Raw genomic sequence first — 25,891 nt, forward strand, 5'->3', positions numbered from 1 at the left:
GCTACTTGGGAGGCTGAGGCAGGAGAATGGCATAAAGCCAGGAGGCGGAGCTTGTAGTGAGCTGAGATCCGGCCACTGCACTCCAGCCTGAGCGACAGAGCGAGACTCCATCTCAAAAAAAAAAAAAACTAACTAATTAATGATGGCTGGCAGTGTGAATGTGCTGCTGACTGCTTTGGGAGGGGCTCTTTTGAGCACGACACGCCTAGCACCGTGGGACTTAGTTCTCCCTCCACTTTTCTTGAAAGAATGTGGGCTCCGAAGTTAGATTGCCTGGATTTTATTCCTAGCTCCCCCTGGTTATTATTGGGTAGGTCAGTGTCTCAAACTGTCAGCTTCCTCATTGTAAAACAGGACAATAATAGCACCTACTTGTGAGGGTTGTTTTGGGGATCATGAAGTAACCTATAAAAAGTACTTAGCATAGTGCCTGGCACATGGTAATGTTCAAAAAGTATTAACCATTGACAATGTTGCTAACTTATTATGCATAAGATGTGTTCATGTAGCCTGATGGCATTTGGCTTTCCCTTCATCAGAAAGATAGAGGCAGATTCCAAGATGGAAATTGTATGGTAGTACTACTTTATGAGTTAGTCATCTAGATCTTTCATGTTATTTATTCATTTACTTTTTTAGGATTAGTAGTCAAATGAAAGCATTACAATTTTTTTTGTGGGTCTCATAGTATGAGGCTTATTTTCTCAGTCTCCTCCTGAGTAGCTAGGACTACAGATGCACACCACCACCACCAGCTGATTTTTGTATTTTTTGTAGAAATGGGGTTTTGCCATGTTGCCCAGGATAGTCTTGATCTCCTGGGCTCAGGCAATCTGCCCACCACGACCTCCCAAAGTGCTGGGATTACAGGCATGAGCCACTGTCTGAAAGTCACTTAATTAGTAAATAGCTCTAATGTTAGAAGTTTCAAGAACTAAGCCGGGTACAGTGGCTCATGCCTGTAATCCCAGCACTTTGGGAGGCTGAGGCAGGAGGATTACCTGAGGTCAGGAGTTCAAGACCAGCCTGGCCAATGTGGTGAAACCCCACCTCTATTAAAAATACAAAAATTAGCCAGGCATGGTGGAGGGCACCTGTGATCCCAGATACTCGGGAGGCTGAGACAGGAGAATTGCTAGCTGGGCATGGTGGCTCATGCCTGTAATCCCAGCACTTTGGGAGGCCGAGGCAGGCAAATCACAAGGTCAGGAATTTGAGACCAGCCTGGCCAATATGGTGAAATCCTCTCTGTACTAAAAATATAAAAATTAGCTGGGCGTGGTGGCGCACGCTTGTAGCCCCAGCTACTCAGGAGGCTGAGGCAGAAGAATCACTTGAACTCAGGAGGCAGAGGTTGCAGTGAGCCAGGATCACGCCATTCCACTCCATCCTGGGTGACAGACCGCAACTCCCTCTCAAAAAAAAAAAAAAAAAAGAAGTTTCAAGAACTAGTCAGGTATGCCGGGCGCAGTGTCTTATGCCTCTAATCCCAGCACTTTGGGAGGCTGAGGTGGGCACATCACAAGGCCAGGAGATCGAGACCATCCTAGCTAACATGGTGAACCCCTGTCTCTACTGAAAATACAAAAAATTAGCTGAGCGTGGTGGCGGGCGCCTGTAGTCCCAGCTACTCAGGAGGCTGAGGCAGGAGAATGGCGTGAACCCGGGAGGCAGAGGTTACAGTGAGCCGAGATCGTGCCACTGCACTCCAGCCTGGGCGACAAAGCAAGACTCTTATCTCAAAAAAAAAAAAAAAAAAGAAAAGAACTAGGCAGATTCGTGCAAAAAAATTTGGGGGAAAAGTAAGTCTTTCATCAATGTGGAGATTGCACCACCCAGCAGCTACCTGCTGTCATATACAGATTGGGTCTGTCCTTCTGTTGTGTGCCTCTTTGTGTCTGCACAGGCTCGTGCTTTTTATTGTCCCTTTCGAGTCTAGTCTAGGTGGCAGCGTGCCCAGGTAGTAGTTTTGTGAGAAGAGGGTACCATGATGTGGGGCAAACAGGTCTTCCTAGTTTAAATGCACTCAAGGGCTACATTGAGCCATTTTGTAGTAATGTCTTTCTTTCATTTGTGTAAATTCACTAGAACATGCGTGGATAATTTCAGCAATCTAGATTTTCTCTCTTGTTTTCTTTTTTGTTTTGTTTTGCTTTTGTTTTTTGTGTTTTTGAGACGGAGTCTCACTCTGTTACCCAGGCTGGAGTGCAGTGGCACAATCCCGGCTCACTGCAACCTCTGCCTCCTAGGTTCAAGTGATTCTCCTGCCCCAGCCTCCCAAGTAGCTGGGATTACAGGCGCCCGCCACCACACAGCTAATTTTTGTATTTTTAGTAGAGACGGGGTTTCACTGTGTTAGCCAGGCTCATCTCGAACTCCTGATCTCAAGTGATCCACCCGCCTTGGCCTCCCAGAGTGTTGGGATTACAGGCATGGGCCACTGCACCTGGCCAGATTTTCTCTCTTTACCCTTATCAGATGGTGGTCTTTGTTTTTTATGACTGTTGGATAACCTAATTAGTTTTGTTTTTACCATACTTAAAACTGATTTCTTGCTCATGTCTCTTCTTTTCTGAATTCTGTTTCTTATTTGCAGCTGAATTTGTGATCAGTCTTGCTGAGAAAAATACCACCTTTGATACTTTTAAGGCTTCCCTCGTCAAAAATGGTGCAGAATTTACGGTATGTATATCTGGAGAAGACAATCTGTAGATATTAATCTTTTAATTTACAGTTCTTTTTTGAGATGGAGACTTGCTGTGTTGCCCAGGCTGGAGTGCAGTGGTGTGATCTCAGCTCACTGCAACCTCCGTCTCCCAGGTTCATACCATTCTTTTGCCTTAGCCTCCCAAGTAGCTGGGACTGCAGGCGCCCACCACTATGCCCGGCTAATTTTTTGTATTTTTAGTAGAGAAGGGGTTTCACCATGTTAGCCAGGATGGTCTTGATCTCCTGACCTCGTGATCCGCCCATCTCGGCCTCCCAAAGTGCTGGGATTACATAATTTATGTTTTAATGTCACTATTGAATTTACATTTTGATAGGATTTAATATAGAAGTTTGATATAGGAAGGAGACAATTTTATACGTATCAATTAAATAAGCATTAAGTGTGTGATGTTTTCATGCCGTTAGGTAGTGGTGATGTAACCAGATTTTCTGTCATACCTCTCTAGGAAAACAGGGCAGGATTTTCATCATTAAGTTTTTGTAGGTATTTACATTCTTGTTCTGTAAGTCAGTAAGTTGGAAACGAGTTTTGGGGGTAGTTCTAAACCTTGTGAAATAAAATGGTTGCAGGGAGCCTAATAACTTTTCTCCCCAAAGAGTCCTAAGTATCGGCTTTCTCTGAAGCTGCTATACTGGGTTCGTGCTACACCAGGTTGATACTCTATGTTTCATTTATTCCAATTAGCTAAATTCAAGTGCGTAACCACCCTTCTCTAAAGGACGTTCTTTGCCTTTTCCTTTTTCGAAGTGTATTTAAGCACTGGTACAGGAGCTGACCATTTTTGTTCTATGTTTCTTTTCAAAGGATTCTCTTATTAGTAACTTGCTGCGTCTCATACAAACCATGCGGCCTCCAGCGAAGCCTTCCACTAGCAAAGGTAAGCAGAGCTTCCAGCTAAGCTTAGCTTCTAGAATGGTGTAGATTTTGAACATCCTGTAAATTGCATTTGTTTTCCTCTCAGCAGTTGCTGAGCAAGTAAATGTTCCAGTAAGATTTTTCATATGGGCTGGGCGTAGTGGCTCACTGCTGGAATCCCAGCACTCTGGGAGGCCAAGGTGGGAGGATCTCTAGAGCCCAGGAGTTTTAGACTAGCCTGGGCAACATAGAGAGACCTCATCTCTACAAAAAAATTTTAAAAATTAGCCAGGCATGATGGCGTGCCTCTGTAGTTCCAGCTACTTGGGAGGCTAAGGAAGGAGTGTTGCTTGAGTCCAAAAGGGTGAAGCTGCAGTGAGCCATAGTTGCACCACTGTACTTCAGCCTGAATGACAGGTTTTTTCCCCGTTTCAAGGGGAAAAAAAGTTTCAAAGACTTAAAATCAAAAAGATAAGACATAACCAAATGAGTATTGCTGCACTCCTCTCTCTGCTACATTTTGAGATAGTTTGTGATCAATGTATTTAGAAAATTAAATTACATTTGTAGTAACAGGTACAATTAATATATAGCAAAATGCCATGTTCTGTTTCGGTTTGATACAAATCTAATGTTGAAGTTATTTTGTTAATCATTAATAATATTAAATATATCTTTTTTTTTAACCCCTTCATGCTCTTTAATGAAACAAGATCCAGTTGTTAAACCTAAAACAGAAAAAGAAAAACTGAAGGAACTCTTCCCAGTCCTTTGCCAACCGGACAACCCTTCTGTTCGGGTACTGATACCATTTTGAGAATGTCTACTATAAATATATATTCCCAACCCCTTTTCTTTGTCTCATTAGTAATTTTATTAATTTTAAGTTTGCCTTTGTTGTAACTTATTTTTAAGAGTGAAAGTGTTTGATCAGCCTGGGCGCGGTGGCTCAAGCCTGTAATCCCAGCACTTTGGGAGGCCGAGGTGGGTGGATCACGAGGTCAGGAGATCGAGACCATCCTGGCTAACACGGTGAAACCCTGTGTCTACTAAAAAATACAAAAAAACTAGCCGGGCGAGGTGGCGGGCGCCTGTAGTCCCAGCTACTTGGGAGGCTGAGGCAGGAGAATGGTGTAAACCCAGGAGGCGGAGCTTGCAGTGAGCCGAGATCCGGCCACTGCACTCCAGCCTGGGCGACACAGCGAGACTCCGTCTCAAAAAAAAAAAAAAAAAAAAAGAAAAGAAAAAAAGAAAGTGTTTGATCACTCCCTGAGCACGTACTATGTATTGAACATGTTAAGGGGTTCTGAGAATGATATTCAAGGGAAATGAGATTGGGAATTTGGGGAAGTAGTGATTAGGAATATGAAATAAGGTTCTGGAACAGATGCCTGATGTGTGAAATTAGATTTTTTTTTCTCTGTTACTTGTTAAGGGTCTAATTTTTAAAGCGTTTTGATTTTTAAATTTCATTTTAACAAATATTTATTGAGTACTTATTGTATGCCAAACACTGTTCTAAGTACCTGGGTAACCGCTGTGAACACAACAGACAAGAATTTCTGCCTTTGGAGATTATATCCTAATTTTGGGGTAGGGAGCAGAGCAGGAAATAAACATGTAAACATTCTGGTGGGGAGGAGATAGGCTATAAACAAACAAATAGGTATGTAACATAGCAGATAGCAATAAGGACTATGGAAAAACATTAAGCTGGAGTGGGGGGAGGGAGGAAGAGAGTGCAGAAGGAGAGTTGCTTTTTAAAATTTTTAACACCTGTTTTTATATAATCATCACTTGCATTCTTTCATGGCAGGGATGATTAATATCTAACTGCCTTTCATAGAGGTGTATTAAGGACAAAGGGGATTTGTCAAATGTAGCAGTGATTCTCAAGAGCCTTCTTTCCATTTCTTCTGCATCTATCTTGAATCAAGCTGGAAATCTCTGCCCCTCTTCCATTTCCCTCACATAGTGGTTAGTGATTTATAGATGTACCTGAGCTGATTCTTGAGTGGTTTTTTTCTTTCTCCTAACTTTGCTGGCCTCTACCTCTGCAGACCATGTTGGATGAAGATGATGTGAAAGTTGCTGTGGATGTCCTGAAAGAACTGGAAGCTTTAATGCCCAGTGCAGCAGTCCAGGAGAAGCAGAGAGATACTGAGCACCGGTTTGTCCTTAGTGTCTTGTCCTTTGGAAGTTTAGGATACTGTGACAGTTGAATTTTGTGGACCAGCGAAGCAAAATTTTGGGCAAGTTCACAGAATCTGGACTGGTCATATATCATATTGTTGGATCTATTTTCATTGCTTCCTGCTAAGTGTATCTAGCAAATGCTAGGATGTTCAGAATATAGAGATCAGGGTTGAAAGAGGCTGAATATGTTTGTGGCTTGGTTCTTTATTGGCTTATAGGGATGTCATAGTTATTGAAACTAATTCAGCTCAAAACCTAGTGGGCACCTACCGTGTGCATGGCACTGTACTGGGTGCTTGGGGATGCAAAGATGAAATTGGATTGGTTTTTTTTTTAAAACAGGTGCTTATTGATTTGTTAGGGACAGGACAAAGAAGAAGAAGCGGAGTCGGAGCCGAGATCAAGATCGAGATCGAGACCGAGATAGGGAACGAAACCGAGATAGAGACCACAAGCGGAGACACCGATCCCGCTCTCGATCACGTTCCAGGACCCGGGAGAGGAATAAAGCAAAGTCTAGATATCGGTCCAGGAGCAGGAGTCAGAGTCCCCTCAAAGACCGGAAGGACCGGGACAAATATGGAGAGCGGAATCTGGATAGATGGCGGGATAAGCATGTGGACCGCCCTCCTCCAGAAGAGCCCACCATTGGTGACATTTATAATGGCAAAGTTACCAGCATCATGCAGTTTGGTTGCTTTGTGCAGCTGGAAGGACTCAGGTAATGACTGGTGCTCTTCTATCCACACCAGTGATGGGCAGATTTTCTTTTTATCGCTGAGGATTTTCACATTCTAAAAAGTTACTTTGATTAATGATACTTTAGTCAAATCAGCCATACACGATTCTTAGAAATTGACTCTTTTGAAATGTTACAGAGCCATTTATTCCTTTCTCTGTCTTCAGGAGATCTGTCCTTTGCTTGTTGGGACAGATAGAATTTGCTTCCCCACCCCATGTCTCCCCATGGAGAGAGTGATAATACTATTTTATTGTTTGACCACCTTCATGGTGCTTTTCTCTTGAGTTTGAGGCCATTTTCTTTTGTTAGTTCCAATAAGGGTAGAAACTGGTTGGGGGATAGTACTTTTTAGCATGTTCCAGATGTGTCTGACTCTCCCTCAGGAAGCGATGGGAAGGCCTGGTGCACATCTCTGAGCTCCGGCGGGAGGGTCGTGTGGCCAATGTAGCTGATGTGGTGAGCAAAGGCCAGAGGGTCAAAGTCAAAGTGCTGTCCTTCACTGGGACCAAGACCAGCCTGAGCATGAAGGTAAGTGAGATGGTCAGCCTGTTCTTACATCTGATGGCCAAGGGAATGGAAGAGGACAGCAAGTGAGCTGGCCCCCTTGTTTTTGTGCTTTAGGATGTGGATCAAGAGTCTGGAGAAGATCTAAACCCAAATAGACGGCGAAATCTTGTCGGGGAGACCAATGAGGAGACCTCAATGCGGAATCCTGATAGACCCACTCACCTGTCCCTTGTCAGTGCCCCTGAAGTAGAAGACGACTCACTGGAACGCAAGCGCCTCACCCGAATCTCTGATCCAGAGAAGTGGGAGATCAAACAGGTTGGGGCCATTAATTTTCATGGCCAGATAGTCATTCAGTATGTAGCATGGTGCTTAGAGTTGTGCTCTGGAGCACAATGGCCTGGGATAATTTTGGCCACTGTATTTGTCTGTTTTCACGCTGCTGATAAAGACATACCTGAGACTGGGCAATTTACTAAAGAAAGAGGTTTATTGGACTTAGAATTCCACATGGTTGGGGAGGTCTCACAATCATGGAGGAAGGTGAAAGGCACATCTCACATGGCAATAGGCAAGAGAAGAGAGTTTGTGCAGGGAAATGCCCCCCCCCCTTTTTTTTTTTTTTTTGAGACGGAGTCTCGCTGTGTCGCCCAGGCTGGAGTGCAGTGGCGCGATCTCGGCTCACTGCAAGCTCCGCCTCCCGGGTTCCCGCCATTCTCCCGCCTCAGCCTCCGAGTAGCTGGGACTACAGGCGCCCGCCACCGCGCCCGGCTAGTTTTTTGTATTTTTACTAGAGACGGGGTTTCACCGTGTTAGCCAGGAGGGTCTCGATCTCCTGACCTCAGTGATCCACCCACCTCGGCCTCCCAAAGTGCTGGGATTACAGGCTTGAGCCACCACGCCCGGCCTTCCCCCGCCACTTTTTTTTTCCGAGACGGAGTCTCGCTCTGTCACCCAGGCTGGAGTGCAGTGGCTGGATCTCAGCTCACTGCAAGCTCCACCTCCCGGGTTTTATGCCATTCTCCTGCCTCAGCCTCCCGAGTAGCTGGGACTACAGGCGCCCGCCACCTCGCCCGGCTAGTTTTTTGTATTTTTTAGTAGAGACGGGGTTTCACCGTGTTAGCCAGGATGGTCTCGATCTCCTGACCTCGTGATCTACCCACCTCGGCCTCCCAAAGTGCTGGGATTACAGGCTTGAGCCACCGCGCCCAGCCGGAAATGCCCCTTTTTAAAACCATCGGATCTCATGAGACTTACTATCATGACAACAGTGTGGGAAAGAGCTGCCTCCATGATACAGGTACCTTCCACTGGGTCCTTCCCACACACGTGGGATGAGATTTGGGTGGGGACATAGCCAAACCATGTCAGCCACTTACTAGCCGTGTAATCCTTAGCTAAGCTACTCTATCTCGTGCCTCAGTACCCTCATCTATAAAACAGGACCAGCGTTGGTGGTGTGAGGATTAAATGAGTTAATAAAGGTGAAAGTCGCTGGGCATGGTGGCTCAACACCTGTCAGGAGTTCAAGACCAGCCTGACCAATGTGGTGAAACCCTGTCTACACTAAAACTACAAAAAATTAGGCGGGCGTCGTGGTGCGCACCTGTAATCCCAGCTACTCAGGATGCTGAGGCAGGAGAATTGCTTGAACCCGGGAGGTGGAGGTTACAGTGAGCTGAGATCATGCCACTGCACTCCAACCTGGGTGACAGAACAAGACTCCGTCTCAAAAAAAAAAAAAAAAAAGTGAAACTCTTAGGTTAGTGCCTGGCATATGGTAATTACTATGTAAGTCTTCATTATTGTTTTTTATTTGTTTGTTTGTTTGTTTGTTTTGAGACAGAGTCTTACTCTGTCACCCAGGCTGGAGAACAGTAATACAATCTCAGCTCACTGCAACCTCCGCCTCCTGGGTTCAAGTGATTCTTGTGCCTCAGCCTCCAGGTAGCTGGGATTACAGGCAACCACCACGCCGGCTAATTTTTTTGAATTTTTAGTAGAGACGGGGTTTTACCATGTTGGCCAGGCTAGTCTTGAACTCCTGACCTCAGGTGATCCTCCCACCTCTGCCTCCCAAAGTGCTAGAATTACAGGCGTGAGCCACTGCGCCCAGCCTATTGTTTTCATCTTTCTTCGCTAATTACCATAACTGTGGTGTGTCAAGCACCATGCAGAGCTAGGGCTATAAAGACGAATATGTCATGGTTCCTATGTTTAAGGAACTCAGAGTCCAGCAGAGGAGACAGATCTAAACAAATAATTGTGAGGGGTTACGTATTTTTTACTTTATTTTTGAGACAAGTTCTTGCTCGCACTGTCGCCCAGGCTGGAGTGCATTGGCGTGACCATAGCTCACTGCAGCCTCAACCTTTCAGGCTTAAACCATCCTCCCACCTCAGCCTCCCAATTAGCTGAGACCCCAGGCACATGCCACCATGCCTGGCTAATTTTTTAATTTTTTGTAGAGACAGTCTTGCCGTGTTACCAGGGCTTGTCTTAAACTCCTGGGCTCAGCCGGGCTTGGTGGCTCACGCCTGTAATCCCAGCACTTTGGGAGGCCAAGGCGGGCGGATCACGAGGTCAGAAGATAGAGATCATCCTGGCTAACATGGTGAAACCCTGTCTCTACTAAAAATACAAAAAATTAGCTGGGCATAGTGGCGGGCGCCTGTAGTCACAGCTACTCGGGAGGTTGAGGCAGGAGAATGGCGTGAACCTGGGAGGCAGAGCCTGCAGTGAGCCGAGATCACGCCACTGCACTCCAGTCTGGGCGACAGCGAGACTCCGTCTCAAAAAACAAACAAAAAACTCCTGGGCTCCAAGTGATTCTCTTGTCTCAGCCTCCCAAAGTGTTGAGATTATAGGCACGAGCTGCCATGTCTGGCCTACATATTATATAATAAATGTACCAGAGTGCTGTGGAAACAAGGGAAGAGCAGATAACTCTTCTTGGAGATGATACTTTTGAGCTTATACTTTACAGCACCATGTTGGAGAACCACCTCCCCAACCCTGGAACAGGACATAGGACATTTGAGGTCCCGACATCGTGGGTCAGAGGAGAAAAAAACTGGGTTTCTTACGTGAAACCTCTATAATTAACTCTCCTAGAAAAGAGTTTTGACTGGGCATGTGGCTGACACATGTAATCTCAGCACTTTGGGAGGCCAAGGCAGGAGGATTGCTTGAGGCCAGGAGTTTGAGACCAGCCTGGACAAATAGTGAGACCCTGTTTCTAGAAAAAATTTAAAAATTAGCTCGGTATTATGGTGTGTGCCAGTAGTCTTACCTATTCAGGAGGCTGAGGTAGGAGGATTGGTTGAGCCCAGGAGTTTGAGGTGGCAGTGATCTTTGATCAGTTCACTGCACTTCAGCCTAGGTGACAGAGCAAGATCCTGTCTCAAAAAAACAAAACAAAACAAAAGAACAAAAAAAGTTTTGATCTTAGCAGGTTACAAATGCTACCTTCTTTTCTTTGTCTAGATGATTGCTGCCAATGTCCTTTCCAAAGAAGAGTTTCCAGACTTTGATGAAGAGACTGGCATTCTCCCTAAGGTGGATGATGAGGAAGGTAACTAGTCCAGTTGGATTGAGAAGGATAATTGGCAAGTTGAGGCACTAGATTGGGTGATTTGCTTGTAGTTTAACCCAGTGGCTATTAATCACTTGTTCTTTGGATCTCACTACTCATCTCTCAAAAAAAAAGGATCTCACCATGATGGAAGCAAGAAGTTCATTTTTCTGACAAGTGCTTATGTATTATTATACTTGTTGCTTATAATAATCTCTCAGCCAGGCGTAGTGGCTCATGCCTGTAATCCCAGCACTTTGGGAGGCCGAGGCCAGCAGATCACCTGGCCAAGGTGGTAAAACCCTGTCTCTACTAAAAAAATACAAAGATTAGCTGGGTGTAGTGGCGCACGCCTGTAGTCCCAGCTACTCAGGAGTCTGAGGCAGGAGAATTGCTTGAACCCAGGAGATGGAGGTTGCAGTGAGCTAAGATCATGCCACTGCACTCCAGCCTGAGTGACAGAGCAAGACTCTTATCTGAAAAAAAAAAAAAAGCTTTCAAGTTATAAAACGTTATAATTGTATTTTTGGGTGTAAATTTGATCTCATATTCTTAGTAATTATTCTGAAAATCCTGGATCCACCTAGATTACTTCTGAGTTGCCCTGGAAACAACTTTTAACTCAGCCCATAATGACTTTTTTGGAATTATGAAGTCTTATAACAGAATTCTATAATTTATATTATAATAGTAAGTGAGCGCCGACGTGCTCACCACCCAGCTTAAGAAGTAGAATTTTTTAAATTATTTATTTATTTATTTATTTATTTATTTATTTTTTGAGACGGAGTCTCGCTGTGTCGCCCAGGCTGGAGTGCAGTGGTGCGATCTCGGCTCACTGCAAGCTCCGCCTCCTGGGTTCCCGCCATTCTCCCGCCTCAGCCTCCGAGTAGCTGGGACTACAGGCACCCGCCACCGTGCCCGGCTAGTTTTTTGTATTTTTAGTACAGACGGGGTTTCACTGTGTTACCCAGGAGGGTCTCGATCTCCTGACCTTGTGATCCGCCCGCCTCGGCCTCCCAAAGTGCTGGGATTACAGGCTTGAGCCACCGCGCCCGGCCAAGAAGTAGAATTTTACAAGCACTTCTGAAGCCCTTACGTGCTCCCCTCTGCTTAGATCTTCTTTCTTCCTCCTAGGAGTAACCACCATCCCATATTTGTGTTAATTACTCCCTTGCTTTTCTTTAGTTTTACCATCTACATATCTATTCCTAAACATTATGTTGTGTTGTCTATTTTTGAACTTAACTCAGTTTTCTTTTTTTTTTGACTTACATATTTTTTATATTTATGATGATATTTATAGTGGTATTTTACCCATTTTCATTGCTATAGAGTATATATAAATTGTCTATAATTTATCCATTTTGCTTTTGATGGACATATGAGTTGTTTCTTGGTTTTTGGTTAATCTTTGTGAATAATAGTATTTTGAAATTGCTATATTGTCTCTTAGTGCTTATGTACAGAACATTCTTTTTTTCCTAAATACATAGAATTACTGGGTAGGCCAAGTGTAAGTGTCATGGCTCAGCCCTGTAATCCCAGCACTTTGGGAGGCTGACTGAGATAGTAGGATTGCTTGAGTCTAGGAGTTTGAGACCAGCCGTGGCAACATAGCTACGCCCTATCTTTACAAAAACAAAAAAAAAATTAGCCAGGTGTAGTGATATGTGCCTGTAATCCCAGCCATTGGGGAGGCTGAAGTGGGAAGATTGCTGGAGCCAGGGAGGTCAAGGATGTAGTGAGCTGTGGTCATGCTGCTGTGCTGTAGCCTGGGCAACAGAGGAAGACCCTGTCTTAAAAATTACTGGGTAGTAAGAAATGTGGGTGTTTGACTTTACTGGGCAGTTCCAAATTGTTTTCTATTGGTTTCTGTACCATTTGTACTTCTGTCATAAGCGTAAGCAAGTTCCGCCTGGTGTTGTTCAATTGTCCAACTAATTTTTTGCAAATTTATTATGGGTTAAGAGTTATTCCATAATGAAGTTGGTTGGCAAATGCCTTAGTACCATTTAGAATGTCAGGAGAGCATTTTCTCACAGGTTTAACTTCTTTTGAAAGTAGGTTGGATCAGTTCTTGGACTGGAGCACAAATGCCCTAGAAATGGCTGGTGGTAGGGGGAATAGTCACCTAGGTTAGAGTTTTACTTGCATTGCCATCCTTTGACCTGGGAAGCTTTTTTTTTTTTGAGACGGGGTTTCGTTCTCATTGCCCAGGCTGGAGTGCAGTAGCGCGGTCTTGGCTTACTGAAACCCCCTCCTCCTGGGTTTAAGTGATCCTCCTGCCTCAGCCTCCCAGGTAGCTGGGATTACAGGTGCGTGCCACCGTGCCCAGCTAGTTTTTTTGTATTTTTAGTAAAGATGGGGCTTCACCATGTTGGCCAAGCTGGTCCGGAACTCCTGACCTCAGGTGATCCACCCACCTTGGCCTCCCAAAGTGCTGGGATTACAGGTGAGAGCCACTGCACCCGGCCTTTTTTTTTTTTTTTTTTTTTTTTTTTTTTGCGACGGCGTCTCGCTCTGTTGCCCAGGCTGGAGTGCAGTGGCGCAATTATCGGCTCACTGCAAGCTCCACCTCCTGGGTTACCGCCATTCTCCTGCCTCAGGCCCTCCCGAGTAGCTGGACTACAGCGCGCCCGCCACCACGCCCGGCTAGGTTTTTGTATTTTTAGTAGAGACGGGTTTCACCGTGTTAGCCAGGATGGTCTCGATCTCCTGACCTCGTGATCCGCCCGTCTCGGCCTCCCAAAGTGCTGGGATTTACAGGCTTGAGCAACCTCGCCCGGCCTTTTTTTTTTTTTTTTAAGAACAATCTCACTCTGTCTCCCAGGCTGGAGTGCAATGGCTTGATCTCAGCTCACTGCAACCTCTGCCTCCTGGGTGCAAGCTATTTTCCTGCCTTAGCCTCCCAATTAGCTGGGACTACAGGTGCCCGCCACCAAGCTGGGATAATTTTTGGATTTCTAGTAGAGATGGAGTTTCACTATGTTGACCAGGCTGGTATCATACTCTTGACCTCAAGTGATCCTCCTGCCTTGGCCTCCCAAAGTGCTGAGGTTACAGGCATGACCCCCACACCCCACCAGGGGAAGCTGTTTTTGATAAAGATTGTTGGTGTCTATGGAAATTAATTGTTTTGGTGAAAATTGTTATTCTCTCTTGTTTATGGCTAATTCCTCTTTTGGGGGGACTTTTAGATGAGGACCTTGAGATTGAATTGGTTGAGGAAGAGCCTCCATTCCTGAGAGGGCACACTAAGCAAAGCATGGACATGAGCCCTATTAAAATCGTCAAGGTGAGAACTTCTGAACCTTCAACCTGGAAACGTCAAGTGGATTTCTTTTTCTAAAGTAACGGGTCAGGTTATTAGATCTGCGTAAGTAGAACTTAGGCCACATAAAGTATTATTGGCTGTTAGCCAGGGTCTAGAATAGTTTTGTTTTAAATGGAGGTTGGGTTGGCTTTATTGCTTTTGCCTGTTTAATTCTTTTGTGCTCCTTTTGTGTATTTTGAGTGGAAGCGGAGATAGATAGGAATGCTTAATCTACCATTTTGCCTTTGCATGGTTTCCTTAGGTCTTGAATCTTGCAGATTTAAAGGCAATTTTCAAGAATTTACTTGAGCAGTTAGGGCTGGCCACCATAGAAAGCTGTAGCACTGGGTGTTGGGGAGGGCAGAGCTGTGAAGGGAATCTAAACCACAATCTATGATAAAATGATATAAAAATTTAGGTATCCCAGAGAACTATGGGTTATCACAATTGATTCTTTTTTTTTTTTTTTTTTTTTTTTTTTTTTTTTTGAGAGGTCTCTCGTCGCCCGGAGCCGGATCTCAGTCAGCAACATATGTGCCTAAACTCGATTGGATAATCCACCATATGTATTTTAGTAGAGCGGGGGTTTTCTAGGATGGTCGATATCCTCTCATAGCCCGCTGCATCCATTGCGGGTTAGCTGGACAGGCGGAATTTCACCAGCCACTGAAGCTGGACATGGTGACATGGAATTCATCATGAAGGAGATTTGACAATGAGATGGAATTCTGATCAATTACTTCTCTTTAGGCAGACCTGAAACCTCGCTCACTGAAGTGTCCACATTGGTCTTAATTTTGGTTCCCGGGGTCATACAGAAAAATTCTTATCCCTTTCTTATGTCCTTCATACATTTAAAGGTAGCATATCATTCCTATCTCTTTTGGGGTTCTCATCTTCAAACTAAACATCCAATTCCTTCAATGATTTATTATTGTCCTTGTTCATTTTATCTGAATGTGCTACGGTATATCCATTTCTTTCCTATAGTCTGTTACACTGATAGGAACTTTATTCCAGATGTGTTCCCATGTTTTAGATTACAGGGTCTTAACATCTACATTTTATTTCCTGGACATTTAATCCGTGTCGTTTTTTCTTCTGTTGCACCAGAACCCAGATGGCTCCCTCTCCCAAGCGGCAATGATGCAGAGTGCCTTGGCCAAAGAAAGGCGGGAACTTAAGCAGGCCCAGCGGGAAGCTGAGATGGATTCTATTCCCATGGGACTCAACAAACACTGGGTTGACCCTCTGCCTGATGGTAGGACCCTTGGAGGGGTGTATGGACCTTGTTTAAAAATCTGAGCCTTCCAGAGCACAGGGAGGGGTCACTCCCAGCACACATTAAAAATTTATCCTTGGGTGGGGGCGGTGGCTCATGCCTGTAATCCCAGCACTTTGGGAGGCCAAGGCAGGTGGATCACCTGAGGTCAGGAGTTCGAGACCAACCTGGCCAACATGTCGAAACCCTGTCTCTACTAAAAAAATACAAAAATTAGCCGGGCGTGGTAGCGCACATGTGTAATCCCAGCTACTCAGGAGGCTGAGGCAGGAGAATCGCTTGAACCCAGGGGTGGAAGTTGCAGTGAGCTGAAATCAGGCCAGTGTACTCCATCCTGGGTGACGGAATGACACTCCGTCTTGAAAAAAAAAATTTACCCTTGGTTTTTCACTTCAGTTAGAGCATGTTTGGTTTTTTTCTTAAACACATGTTTAAAACCAAAAATGTTTTAATAGCCATGGTCAAATCATTAGACTGAGTTTTTCTTCTGAATAACTTTAAAAATTTTACTCTAGCTGGGCGCGGTGGCTCACACCTGTAATCCCAGCACTTTGGGAGACCAACAAGGCAGGTGGATCACGAGGTCAGGAAATCGAGACCATCCTGGCCAACATGGTGAAACCCCGTCTCTACTAAAAATACAAAAAATTATCCGGGCATGGTGTTGTATGCCTGTAGTCCCAGCTACTCAGGAGACTGAGGCAGGAGAATCACTTGAACCCTGTAGGTGGAGGTTGCAGTGAGCTGAGATCGTGCCGCTGCACTCCAGCCTGGCGACAGAGTGAGACTCCATCTCAAAAAAAGAATTTTTTATTCTAAAGATAATACAGCTTTGAAACTTCCTTTTTCATATTTCTTTGTGCAGTAAATATTAACTACTAGATGTAGTCATAACAAATACTTATTAATTTAATTTGTGTTTGGCATTTGGAGATACAGATGTGAATTAAACAGATACGACCCCTGCTTTCAGACACTACAGCTTAGTCGGGGAAATTGATGTTAATTAAATAATTACCAAGTAATTAAATTATAATCAGTGCCATGTGAAGAAGTACAGGCAGTGTAATTGACTGTGGTGGGTCACTTCCCTGGGGAAATTGAGACCCAAAGGATAAATGGGACTCAGTCTGTCAAGCGGGGATGGGATGGAGGTTGGGAGGTATGTTCCAGCCTGAGGAATAGCCCGTGTTGGGTTTGTGGGGTGGGAAAGAAGGAACTGAAAGGAAGCCTGTGTGGATGGAATAGAGAGAGCAAGGGACACTGGTAGGGAATGAGATAAGAGCATTGGACCAGGGCTTCGTAGGTGGCATTAAGAATCTGGGCTCAGTTCTGACAACACTGGGAGATGTTGAAAAGTTCTTTTGTTGTTGCTGTTGTTTTTGGTTTTGAGACAGAGTTTTGCTCTTGTTGCCTAGGCTGGAGTGCCATGGCATAATCTCGGCTCACTGCAACCTCTACCTCCCAGGTTCAAGCGATTCTCCTGCCTCAGCCTCCCAAGTAGCTGGGATTACAAGCATGCACCACCACACCTAGCTAATTTTTTGTATTTTTAGTAGAGATGAGGTTTCTCCATGTTGGTCAGGCTGGTCTCGAACTCGCGACCTCAGGTGATCCACTCACCTTGACCTCCTAAAGTGCTGGGATTACAAGCATGAGCTACCACATCTGGCCAGATGTTGAAAGTTCTCAGCTGGCACATGGTATGACCAGAGTTGCATTTCCAAAGGATGATTCAGGCTGCCCTGCAGAATGAGTTGGATGGGGCACATATGATGATTTGGGAAGCTTTTATAATAATTCAGAAGAGAGGTTGGTGGCTTGAACATGGAGGTAGCAAAGAGGAGGGATGTACTTGAGAAAAGTGATTCGTTGAATGTGGGGCAACAGGAATGGTCAAAGATAACTTCCAGGTTTCTGGTATGAGCACTAGGATGAATGATGGGAACACCGGAGGAGAAATGGGTTTGTGGGGAAAGATGGTGAATTCCGTTTTGGACTTGTATCTGAGACAACTAGAGGACATCTTAGGTTGAGGTATCCAGTGTAGAATTGAGTATGAGAGCTCAGAATAGAGGTCTGGGCTGGAGACAGAAGTTTGAGAATTGTGTTAATTTAGATATCAGTTTGGCTGCATGTAATAAAGATTTAAATATTAGATTAGGTTCGACATGATGGCTCACACCTGTAATTCCAACACTTTGGGAGGCTGAGGCAGGAAAATTGCTTGAGGCCAGGAGTTCAAGACCAGTCTGGGCAACCTAATAAGACCTTGTCTCTTTTTAATTTTATTTTATTTTATTTTATTTTAAGTTAGTTTATGTTATATATTTTATGTTACGTTATTTTATTTTGAGATGGAGTCTCACTATGTTGCCTCAGCTGGAGTGCAGTGGTGCAGTCTCGGCTCACTGCAACCTCTGCCTCCCGGGTTCAAGCAATTCTCCTGCCTCAGCCTCCCAAGTAACTGGGACTACAGGCCCCCGCCACCATGCCCAAGTAATTTTTTTTGTATTTTTGGTAAAGACAGGGTTTCACCATGTTGGTCAGGCTGGTCTCGAACTCCTGACCTCCAGTGATCTTGCCCACCTCAGCCTCCCAAAGTACTGGGATTACTGGTGAGCCACCATGCCCAGCCCTTGTCTCCATTTTAAAATTAAATTTTTAAAAACGACAAAAATAAAAACCAAAATATTAGATTTACAGTAGAAGGTTGGAAATATGCATTCATTGTTTAACAATATCATCTTCCATTTCCTCAGAATAAACCCATTCATTCCCTTTTACCCTTTAGTGAAATGTTCTCCACGACCCTCCTTTGGCCTCTGCCAAAGCTCACTTATTTGGTTAGTAGGCACAAGTATTTTTTCATAGCCAGCTTTTGGCATCAAATTTGTAAAATATTTGCATATTCTAGAGAGCCACTAAAATTCTACTCATTTTTTTTGCTCCTCAAGCCACAATTCCAAGGTGAACCTTGAAAATATGAGCTAGGTCCGGGCGAAGTGGCTCACACCTATAATGCCAGCACTTTGGGAGGCTGAGGTGGGCAGATCGCTTGAGTCCAGGAATTTGAAACCAGGCTGGGCAATGTAGTGAAACCCTGTCTCTGCAAAAAATGCAAAAATTAGGCTGGGCGTGGTGGCTCAAGCCTGTAATCCCAGCAGTTTGGGAGGCTGAGGCAGGTGGATCACCTGAGGTCAGGAGTTTGAGACCAGCCTGGCCAACATGGTGAAACCCTATCTCTACTAAAAATAGAAAAATTAACAGACATGGTGGAGCGCACCTGTAATCCCAGCTACTGGGGAGGCCGAGGCCGGAGAATCACATGAACCTAGGAGGTGGAGGTTGCAGTGAGCCGAGATCACGCCATTGTACTCCAGCCTGGGCAACAAGAGTGAAACTCCATCTCAAAAAAAAAAAAAAAAAATTAGCTGGGTGTGGTGACATGCACCTGTAGTCCCAGCTACTCAGGAGGCTAACATGGGAGGATTGCTTGATCCCAGGAGGTAGAGGTTGCTGAACTGAGATCTTGCCACTGCACTCCAACCTGCTGGGAACCAGACCCTGTCAAAAAAAAAAAAAATAATCTGAGAGAAGCCAGGCACAACAGACCACATATTGTATGAAATATCCAGAATAGGTAAACCCGTAGATATAGAAAGTAGACTAATGGTTGCCAAGAGGAAGGAAAAGGGAGGAATGGGGAGTAACTGCTAATGGGTACAGAGTTTTTTGGGGATGATGAAAATGTTCTAAAATTAGATAGTGGGGATAGTTGCACAGCTTTATGAATATACAGTAAAACACTGAGTTAAACACTTAAAAAGACTGACATGGAGGCCAGGCTTGGTGACTCACATCTATAATCCCAGCACTTTGGGAGGCCAAGGAGAGAGGATTCCTTGAGCCCAGGAATTTGAGGCTGCAGTGAGCCGTGATTGCACCATTACACTCTAGCCTGGGCAATAGAGCAAGACCCTATCTCAAAAAAAAAAAAAAGAAAGAAAGAAAAGTGTGACATGGTTTGTGAATTACATCTCAATATAGCAGTTATTTAAAAAGGGGAGAGTGCTGGGCATCGTGGCTATGTCTGTAATTCCATTACTTTGGGAGGGTGAGATGGATGGATTGCTTTAGCCCAGGAGTTCAAGACCAGCCTGGCAACGTAGAGTGACCTCTTCTCTTCAAAAAAAATTAAAAAATGAGGCAAGAGAATCGCTTGAGCCCTGGAGGTCGGGGCTGCAGTGAGCCAGGATTGTGCCACTGCACTCCCACCCACTTGGATGACAGAGCAAGACCCTACCTAAAAAAAAAAAAATAATTCCAGTGTCAAACAATCAGGTCTTCACTTCTCTCAGCTAACCTTTTTTCTGACATCACAGGTGTGTAGCACCACTTGTTACAGTCTCTTTCCCACTCCCTGCTGCCCCTTCTATATTCTTTTTTTGTTTTTTTTTTTTTTTGTTTTTTGTTTTGAGACTGAGTCTCGCTCTGTCGCCCAGGCTGGAGTGCAGTGGCCGGATCTCAGCTCACTGCAAGCTCCGCCTCCCGGGTTTATGCCATTCTCCTGCCTCAGCCTCCTGAGTAGCTGGGACTACAGGCGCCCGCCACCTCACCTGGCTAGTTTTTTGTATTTTTTAGTGGAGACGGGGTTTCACCGTGTTTGCCAGGATGGTCTCGATCTCCTGACCTCGTGATCCGCCCGTCTCGGCCTCCCAAAGTGCTGGGATTACAGGTTTGAGCCACCGCGCCCAGCGTATTCTTTTTTTCACATTAATTTTTTCTTTGAGTACTTTTGATCACGGGTCGCTGAATAGAGATGTTCCATGTTCAGTGACCACCTGCCATTTTATTTTTTTCTCTGGTACATCTTGAGGTAGCTTGAGGACAGTACTAAGTTGCCTGTTTTCCTTTCCAGCGGAAGGCAGACAAATTGCTGCCAACATGAGGGGTATTGGGATGATGCCCAATGATATTCCCGAGTGGAAGAAGCATGCCTTTGGGGGCAATAAAGCCTCTTATGGGAAAAAGACCCAGATGTCAATCCTTGAGCAAAGGGAGAGCCTGCCAATCTACAAACTGAAGGAGCAGTTGGTCCAGGTGAGAAGCCTTTTATGATGTATTGGTGGGCAGTAAGGTTGTTTTCTAAAAGAGGGCTATTTTAAAATTGAAACTAACAGGACAAATATGTGCCCACTTGAAGTGGCTCATCCAAAAGGGTTAAGAAATAAGGAGAAAACTTTCTAAATACTTTTTCAAAAAATGGGGCCGAGCACGGTAGCACATGCCTATAATCCCAGCACATTGGAGGCCAAGGCGCAGGAGGATCACTTGAGCATAGGAGTCTGAAACCAGCCTGGGCAACATAGGGAGACCTGTCTCTACAAAAATAAAAAATTTGGCGGGGCGCAGTGGCTGACGTCTGTAATCCAGCACTTTGGGAGGACAAGGTGGGCGGATCACGAGTTCAGGAGTTCGAGGCCATCCTGGCCAACATGGTGAAACCCCATCTCAACTAAAAACAGAAAAAATTAGCTGGGCATGGTGGTGCATGCCTGTAATCCCAGCTATTCAGGAGGCTGAGGCAGGAGAATCACTTGAATCAGGGAGTTGGAGGTTGCAGTGAGCTGAGATTGTGCTGCTGCACTCCAGCCTGGCTACAGAGTGAGACTCTATCTAATTAAAAAAAAAAAAAAAAAAATTTACCTGGGTGTGGTGGTCCATGCCTGTAGTCCCAGCCACTCGGGAGGCTGAGATAAGACAATTGCTTGAGCCTGAGAGATCGAGGCCACAATGAACTGCAATCACACCACTGCACTCCAGCCTGGGTGACAGAGTGAGACCCTGTATCACAAATGTTTGTGTGTGTGCGTGTATAGACACACATATGTATGTATATGTCTGTATATTTTCTTTTTCCTGGGGACCCTAGAAAAGTTCCAGGTGGGCAGAGTATTGTGTTGCATGGACCAACAGCTCTGGTCAGTAATTAAAAATGAGGATACTCAGCCAGTAAACTCACATGGGCAAGGCCTTTGCTTTGGTACTCTATATTCTGGAATTCTGATTTTAAGACCACCGAGCCTTCCTTGAGGTAATCAGGTTTACTAGTTTCCAGTGAATCCTTTCAACAATATCTTATATGTGTAAAGCAAGTACAAATATATATACACACGCACACATTTTATATGTGTACTGTGTTTATAGGTGACAGTGATATATACACTGTTCTACATCTTGCTTTTTCCACTTAATGATGTATCTCAGAAATTTTGTTTTGTGTATGTGTGTGTGTGTGTGTGTGTGTGACAGAGTCTCGCTTTGTGCAGGCTGGAATACAGTGGCATGATCTCAGCTCACTGCAACCTCTATCTCCTGGTCTCAAGTGATCTTCCCACCTCAGCCTCCCAAGTAGCTGGGACTACAAGGCATGCATCATCATGCTTAGCCAGTTTTTGTATTTTCTGTAGAGATGTGGTCTCACTATATTGTCCAGGCTAGTCTTGAACTCCTGGACTCAAGCAATCCTCCCTCGTCAGCCTCCCAAAGTGCTTGAGCCACTGTGCCTGACCTTCTTAGAAAAAAAAAAAAAAATGCCAGGCCAGGCATAGTGGCTCATGCCTGTAATCCCAGCACTTTGGGAAGCCAAGGCGGGCAGATCACCTGAGGTCAGGAGTGCAAGACCAGTCTGGCCAACATGGTGAAACCCTATCTCTACTGAAAATACAAAAATTAGCCGGGCGTGCTGATGGGTGCCTGCAGTCCCATTTACTTGGGAGGCTGAGGCAGGAGAATCACTTGAATCCAGGAGGTGGAGGTTGCAATGAGCTGAGATCATGCCACTGCACTCCAGCATGGGCGACAGAGTGAGACTTCATCTCAAACAAAAAAAGAAAGAAAGAAAAAAAGCTTTTTCTATTATTTGGATAGGCTGTGGTTTATTTAACTAGTCCTATATTCATAGAACCGTAGTTGATTGTAATCTTTGGGTGTTACAAACAATGTAGAAATAAGAAATAATTTTTGGGGAAAGATACTAGAAATTTGGGAGTTACAGGGGAAAGGAACACTTTTTATGTATCTTTTAAATTTATTGTTGACTTCTTTAACCATATGGGTACATCCCCCTTTTCTTTTTTTTTTTTTTTTTTTGAGACAGAGTCTCGCTTTGTCGCCCAGGCTGGAGTGCAGTGGCCGGATCTCAGCTCACTGCAAGCTCTGCCTCCCGGGTTTACGCCATTCTCCCGCCTCAGCCTCCCGAGTAGCTGGGACTACAGGCGCCCACCACCTCGCCCGGCTAGTTTTTTGTATTTTTTTAGTAGAGACGGGGTTTCACCGTGTTAGCCAGGATGGTCTCGATCTCCTGACCTCGTGATCCGCCCGTCTCGGCCTCCCAAAGTGCTGGGATTACAGGCTTGAGCCACCACGCCCGGCCATCCCCCTTTTCTTTGGTGTTAGAATGTAGTGATTAATTATTTTATTCCAGAGTAATGTAGATTTTAATGACCATATTTGTATTCTGTTTAATGACCACATTTATATTCTGGCAGATTTTAATGACCATATTTATATTCTGTTGCTTTCAGGCTGTCCATGACAATCAGATCCTAATTGTTATTGGTGAGACAGGATCTGGAAAGACAACGCAGATCACCCAGTACCTGGCAGAGGCAGGCTACACTTCCAGGGGCAAGATTGGGTGTACCCAGCCCAGAAGAGTGGCAGCTATGTCAGTGGCAAAAAGAGTGTCAGAGGAGTTTGGTTGTTGCTTAGGCCAAGAGGTAAGTAGATAGTGGAGTCACTCTGAAAAAACCAGAAACAAAGGCCCAGATCTCTTAATCTGTCAAATGGAAATATTAATAATACTGCCTTTTTTCAGGTTTCTCCTGAGGGAGAGAGGGTTCCCACTGTCATAATCAGTCTGTTCAGAGTATAGTCATAAGACATACCTTACTGTAAGGAAATTACTGTACATCTTGATCAAATTATTAAGATCGTAACAGTGACTGGGCTGAAATCTTCCCTGGTGATTGGGAAAAGGAGACATTTGTATCCTAGGTTTTCCCCTTCTCTTCTGCTTTAGGTGGGCTACACCATTCGATTTGAGGACTGCACTAGCCCTGAAACAGTCATCAAGTACATGACAGATGGGATGTTGCTTAGAGAGTGCTTGATTGACCCTGACCTCACTCAGTATGCGATCATCATGTTGGACGAGGCGCATGAGAGGACAATTCACACTGATGTGCTCTTTGGATTGTTGAAAAAGGTAACTAGATGCTCTTCAATGACCCCTCTACCTGTTGGAAACTGAATTCTGGGAGTTAGATTTGAGTATCTGTCTTTTTGGGTGGTCCTTTTCAGTAAGCCACATAATATTTCTCTTTAGACAGTTCAGAAACGGCAGGACATGAAGTTGATTGTCACCTCAGCCACCTTGGATGCAGTGAAGTTTTCTCAATACTTCTATGAAGCTCCCATTTTCACCATCCCAGGTCGAACATATCCAGTGGAAATACTGTACACAAAGGAACCTGAGACAGATTATCTGGATGCCAGCCTGATTACTGTTATGCAGATCCATTTAACAGAGCCCCCAGGTAAAGGGAAAAAGCAATTTTTTCCCTCTTAGGCCAAAAGTCCTCATATGGTTCTTGTTTGCTAATCTTTTTAAAAACACCTTCTAAATATTCATCTCTCTGCAAGCCTCAGGCTTGTATGTTTGAAATGGTGGTGGTTATGTCATATATAAATTGTTTTTTTACTGGTTTGTCTATTGTTTACTTACTGGTCAGAATATGAATGTGTATGTTCTGTTATTTGAAGTTTTATTAATATCACCATAGCCTTTGTATAGAACACACACACACAGTTAGAAAGTAAATGAATGCTCTATTCTGCTCGTAGGTGATATCCTGGTCTTCCTGACTGGTCAGGAAGAAATTGATACTGCTTGCGAGATCCTGTATGAAAGAATGAAATCCCTGGGACCTGATGTTCCAGAGTTAATTATCCTCCCAGTGTACTCTGCTCTTCCCAGTGAGATGCAGACCCGAATCTTTGACCCAGCTCCACCAGGCAGCAGAAAGGTAACATGGGCAAAAATGAAGCTTCCATGTGCCCTGAAACCATGTGTTGTGTGCAACCTGCCAGCCATAGTAGGGATTGCTTAAGGTGTATGTAAGTCTTGTTTGTTAGGTTTTAGAGACTGGTCCAACCAATTTGTTTAGGAATGAGGGCCTAGTATGTGACCTGTCCTCTTCTTCCTCTTCTTCTTCATTTGACAAATATTTTTTGAGCATCTACCAGGCTTTGGGCTACACATGGGAGCTGCATTGTGAGAACAGGCCTCTATCTGCTATGGGGCATCCCCAGTCAACAGACTTTCAGCATATAGTGTGAATAGTGTGAATATGCCACTCATGCTTGGATACCCAGGTGGGAGCACCCAACCCTGTCTTCTTAGGGGAAATAAGGATCTAAGGTAGTCCTGGAGAACTCATGAAAGGCAAGGGGACAAGCATTCTGAGGGCACAGAACTGTCTGTGACGGCCTGGAGGTGAGCAAGAGGGGCCAGTTCAGGGAATGGCGTAGTTCCAGTGGCTGGAACCAAGTATATGACTATGTGTATGAGACAACAGGAAAGGAGACAGATAGATATAGGTATATTTTTAATAACAGTTTTATTGAGATATAGTTTACATACCTTTCAATTAACTCCCCCACCCTACACCTTTTTTTTTTCTTTTTTTCTTTTTTTTGAGATGGGGTCTCACTCTATCACCCAAGCTAGAGTGCAGTGGTGTGATCTCGGCTCACTGCAACCTCCGCCTCTCAGACTCAGGTAATCCTCCTGCCTCAGCCTCCTAAGCAGCTGGGACCACAGGCGTATGCCACCGTTCTTGGCTAATTTTTTTTTTTTTTTTTTTTTTTGAGATGGAGTTTTGCTCTTGTTGCCTAGGCTGGAGTGCAATGGCACGATCTCAGCTCACTGCAACCTCCGCCTCCCAGGTTCAAGTGATTCCCCTGCCTCAGCCTCCTGAGTAGCTGGGACTACAGGCACCTGCTACTGCGCCCGGCTAATTTTTGTATTTTTAGTAGAGACGGGGTTTCCCCATGTTGGCTGGGCTGGTCTCAAACTCCTGACTTCATGTGATCTGCCTGCCTCAACCTCCCAAAGTGCTGGGATTACAGGCATGAACCACCGTGCCCAGCCAATTTTTGTATTTTTTTTTTGTACAGACACAGTTTCGCCATGTTGCCCAGATTGGAATTTACCATTTTTTGTTTGTTTGTTTGTTTGTTTGTTTTGAGACGGAGTTTCACTCTTGTTGCCAAGGCTGGAGTGCAATGGTTCGATCTCGGCTCACCACAACCTCCGCCTCCCGGGTTCAAGTGATTCTCCTGCCTCAGCCTCCCGAGTAACTGAGATTGGCTAATTTTGTGTTTTTAGTCGAGACAGGGTTTCTCCATGTTGGTCAGGCTGGTCTCAAACCCCTGACCTCAGATGATCCGCCCGCCTCGGCCTCCCAAAGTGCTGGGGTTACAGGTGTGAACCACCACGCCCAGCCAGAATTTACCCTTTTAAGGTGTACAATTCAAAGACTTAGTATACAGTTATCCCATGGTATGTGAGGTTTGGTTCCAGGACCCCTGAGGATACCAAAATCCAAGTATGCTTAAGT

At 44.8% G+C, this 25,891-nt stretch overlaps 1 protein-coding gene across 1 annotated transcript in view; it reads left to right on the plus strand.

The window, feature by feature from the left end:
• The window catches only part of DHX8 (DEAH-box helicase 8), a 43,624-nt gene that overhangs the window by 3,131 nt on the left and 14,602 nt on the right, over positions 1–25,891 (plus strand). The window contains exons 2-16 of the mRNA XM_010376238.2: positions 2,597–2,682; positions 3,536–3,608; positions 4,300–4,385; positions 5,647–5,756; positions 6,144–6,503; positions 6,908–7,052; positions 7,146–7,349; positions 10,518–10,605; positions 13,806–13,903; positions 15,035–15,182; positions 20,125–20,306; positions 22,793–22,987; positions 23,290–23,475; positions 23,596–23,806; positions 24,114–24,295. Of these exons, the coding sequence (XP_010374540.1) occupies positions 2,597–2,682; positions 3,536–3,608; positions 4,300–4,385; positions 5,647–5,756; positions 6,144–6,503; positions 6,908–7,052; positions 7,146–7,349; positions 10,518–10,605; positions 13,806–13,903; positions 15,035–15,182; positions 20,125–20,306; positions 22,793–22,987; positions 23,290–23,475; positions 23,596–23,806; positions 24,114–24,295 (2,354 nt within the window). The remainder of the gene's footprint in view (positions 1–2,596; positions 2,683–3,535; positions 3,609–4,299; positions 4,386–5,646; positions 5,757–6,143; positions 6,504–6,907; positions 7,053–7,145; positions 7,350–10,517; positions 10,606–13,805; positions 13,904–15,034; positions 15,183–20,124; positions 20,307–22,792; positions 22,988–23,289; positions 23,476–23,595; positions 23,807–24,113; positions 24,296–25,891) is intronic.

This window comes from Rhinopithecus roxellana, chromosome 19 (assembly GCF_007565055.1).
Source record: "Rhinopithecus roxellana isolate Shanxi Qingling chromosome 19, ASM756505v1, whole genome shotgun sequence".
In the NCBI taxonomy this organism is placed as follows: domain Eukaryota; kingdom Metazoa; phylum Chordata; class Mammalia; order Primates; family Cercopithecidae; genus Rhinopithecus; species Rhinopithecus roxellana.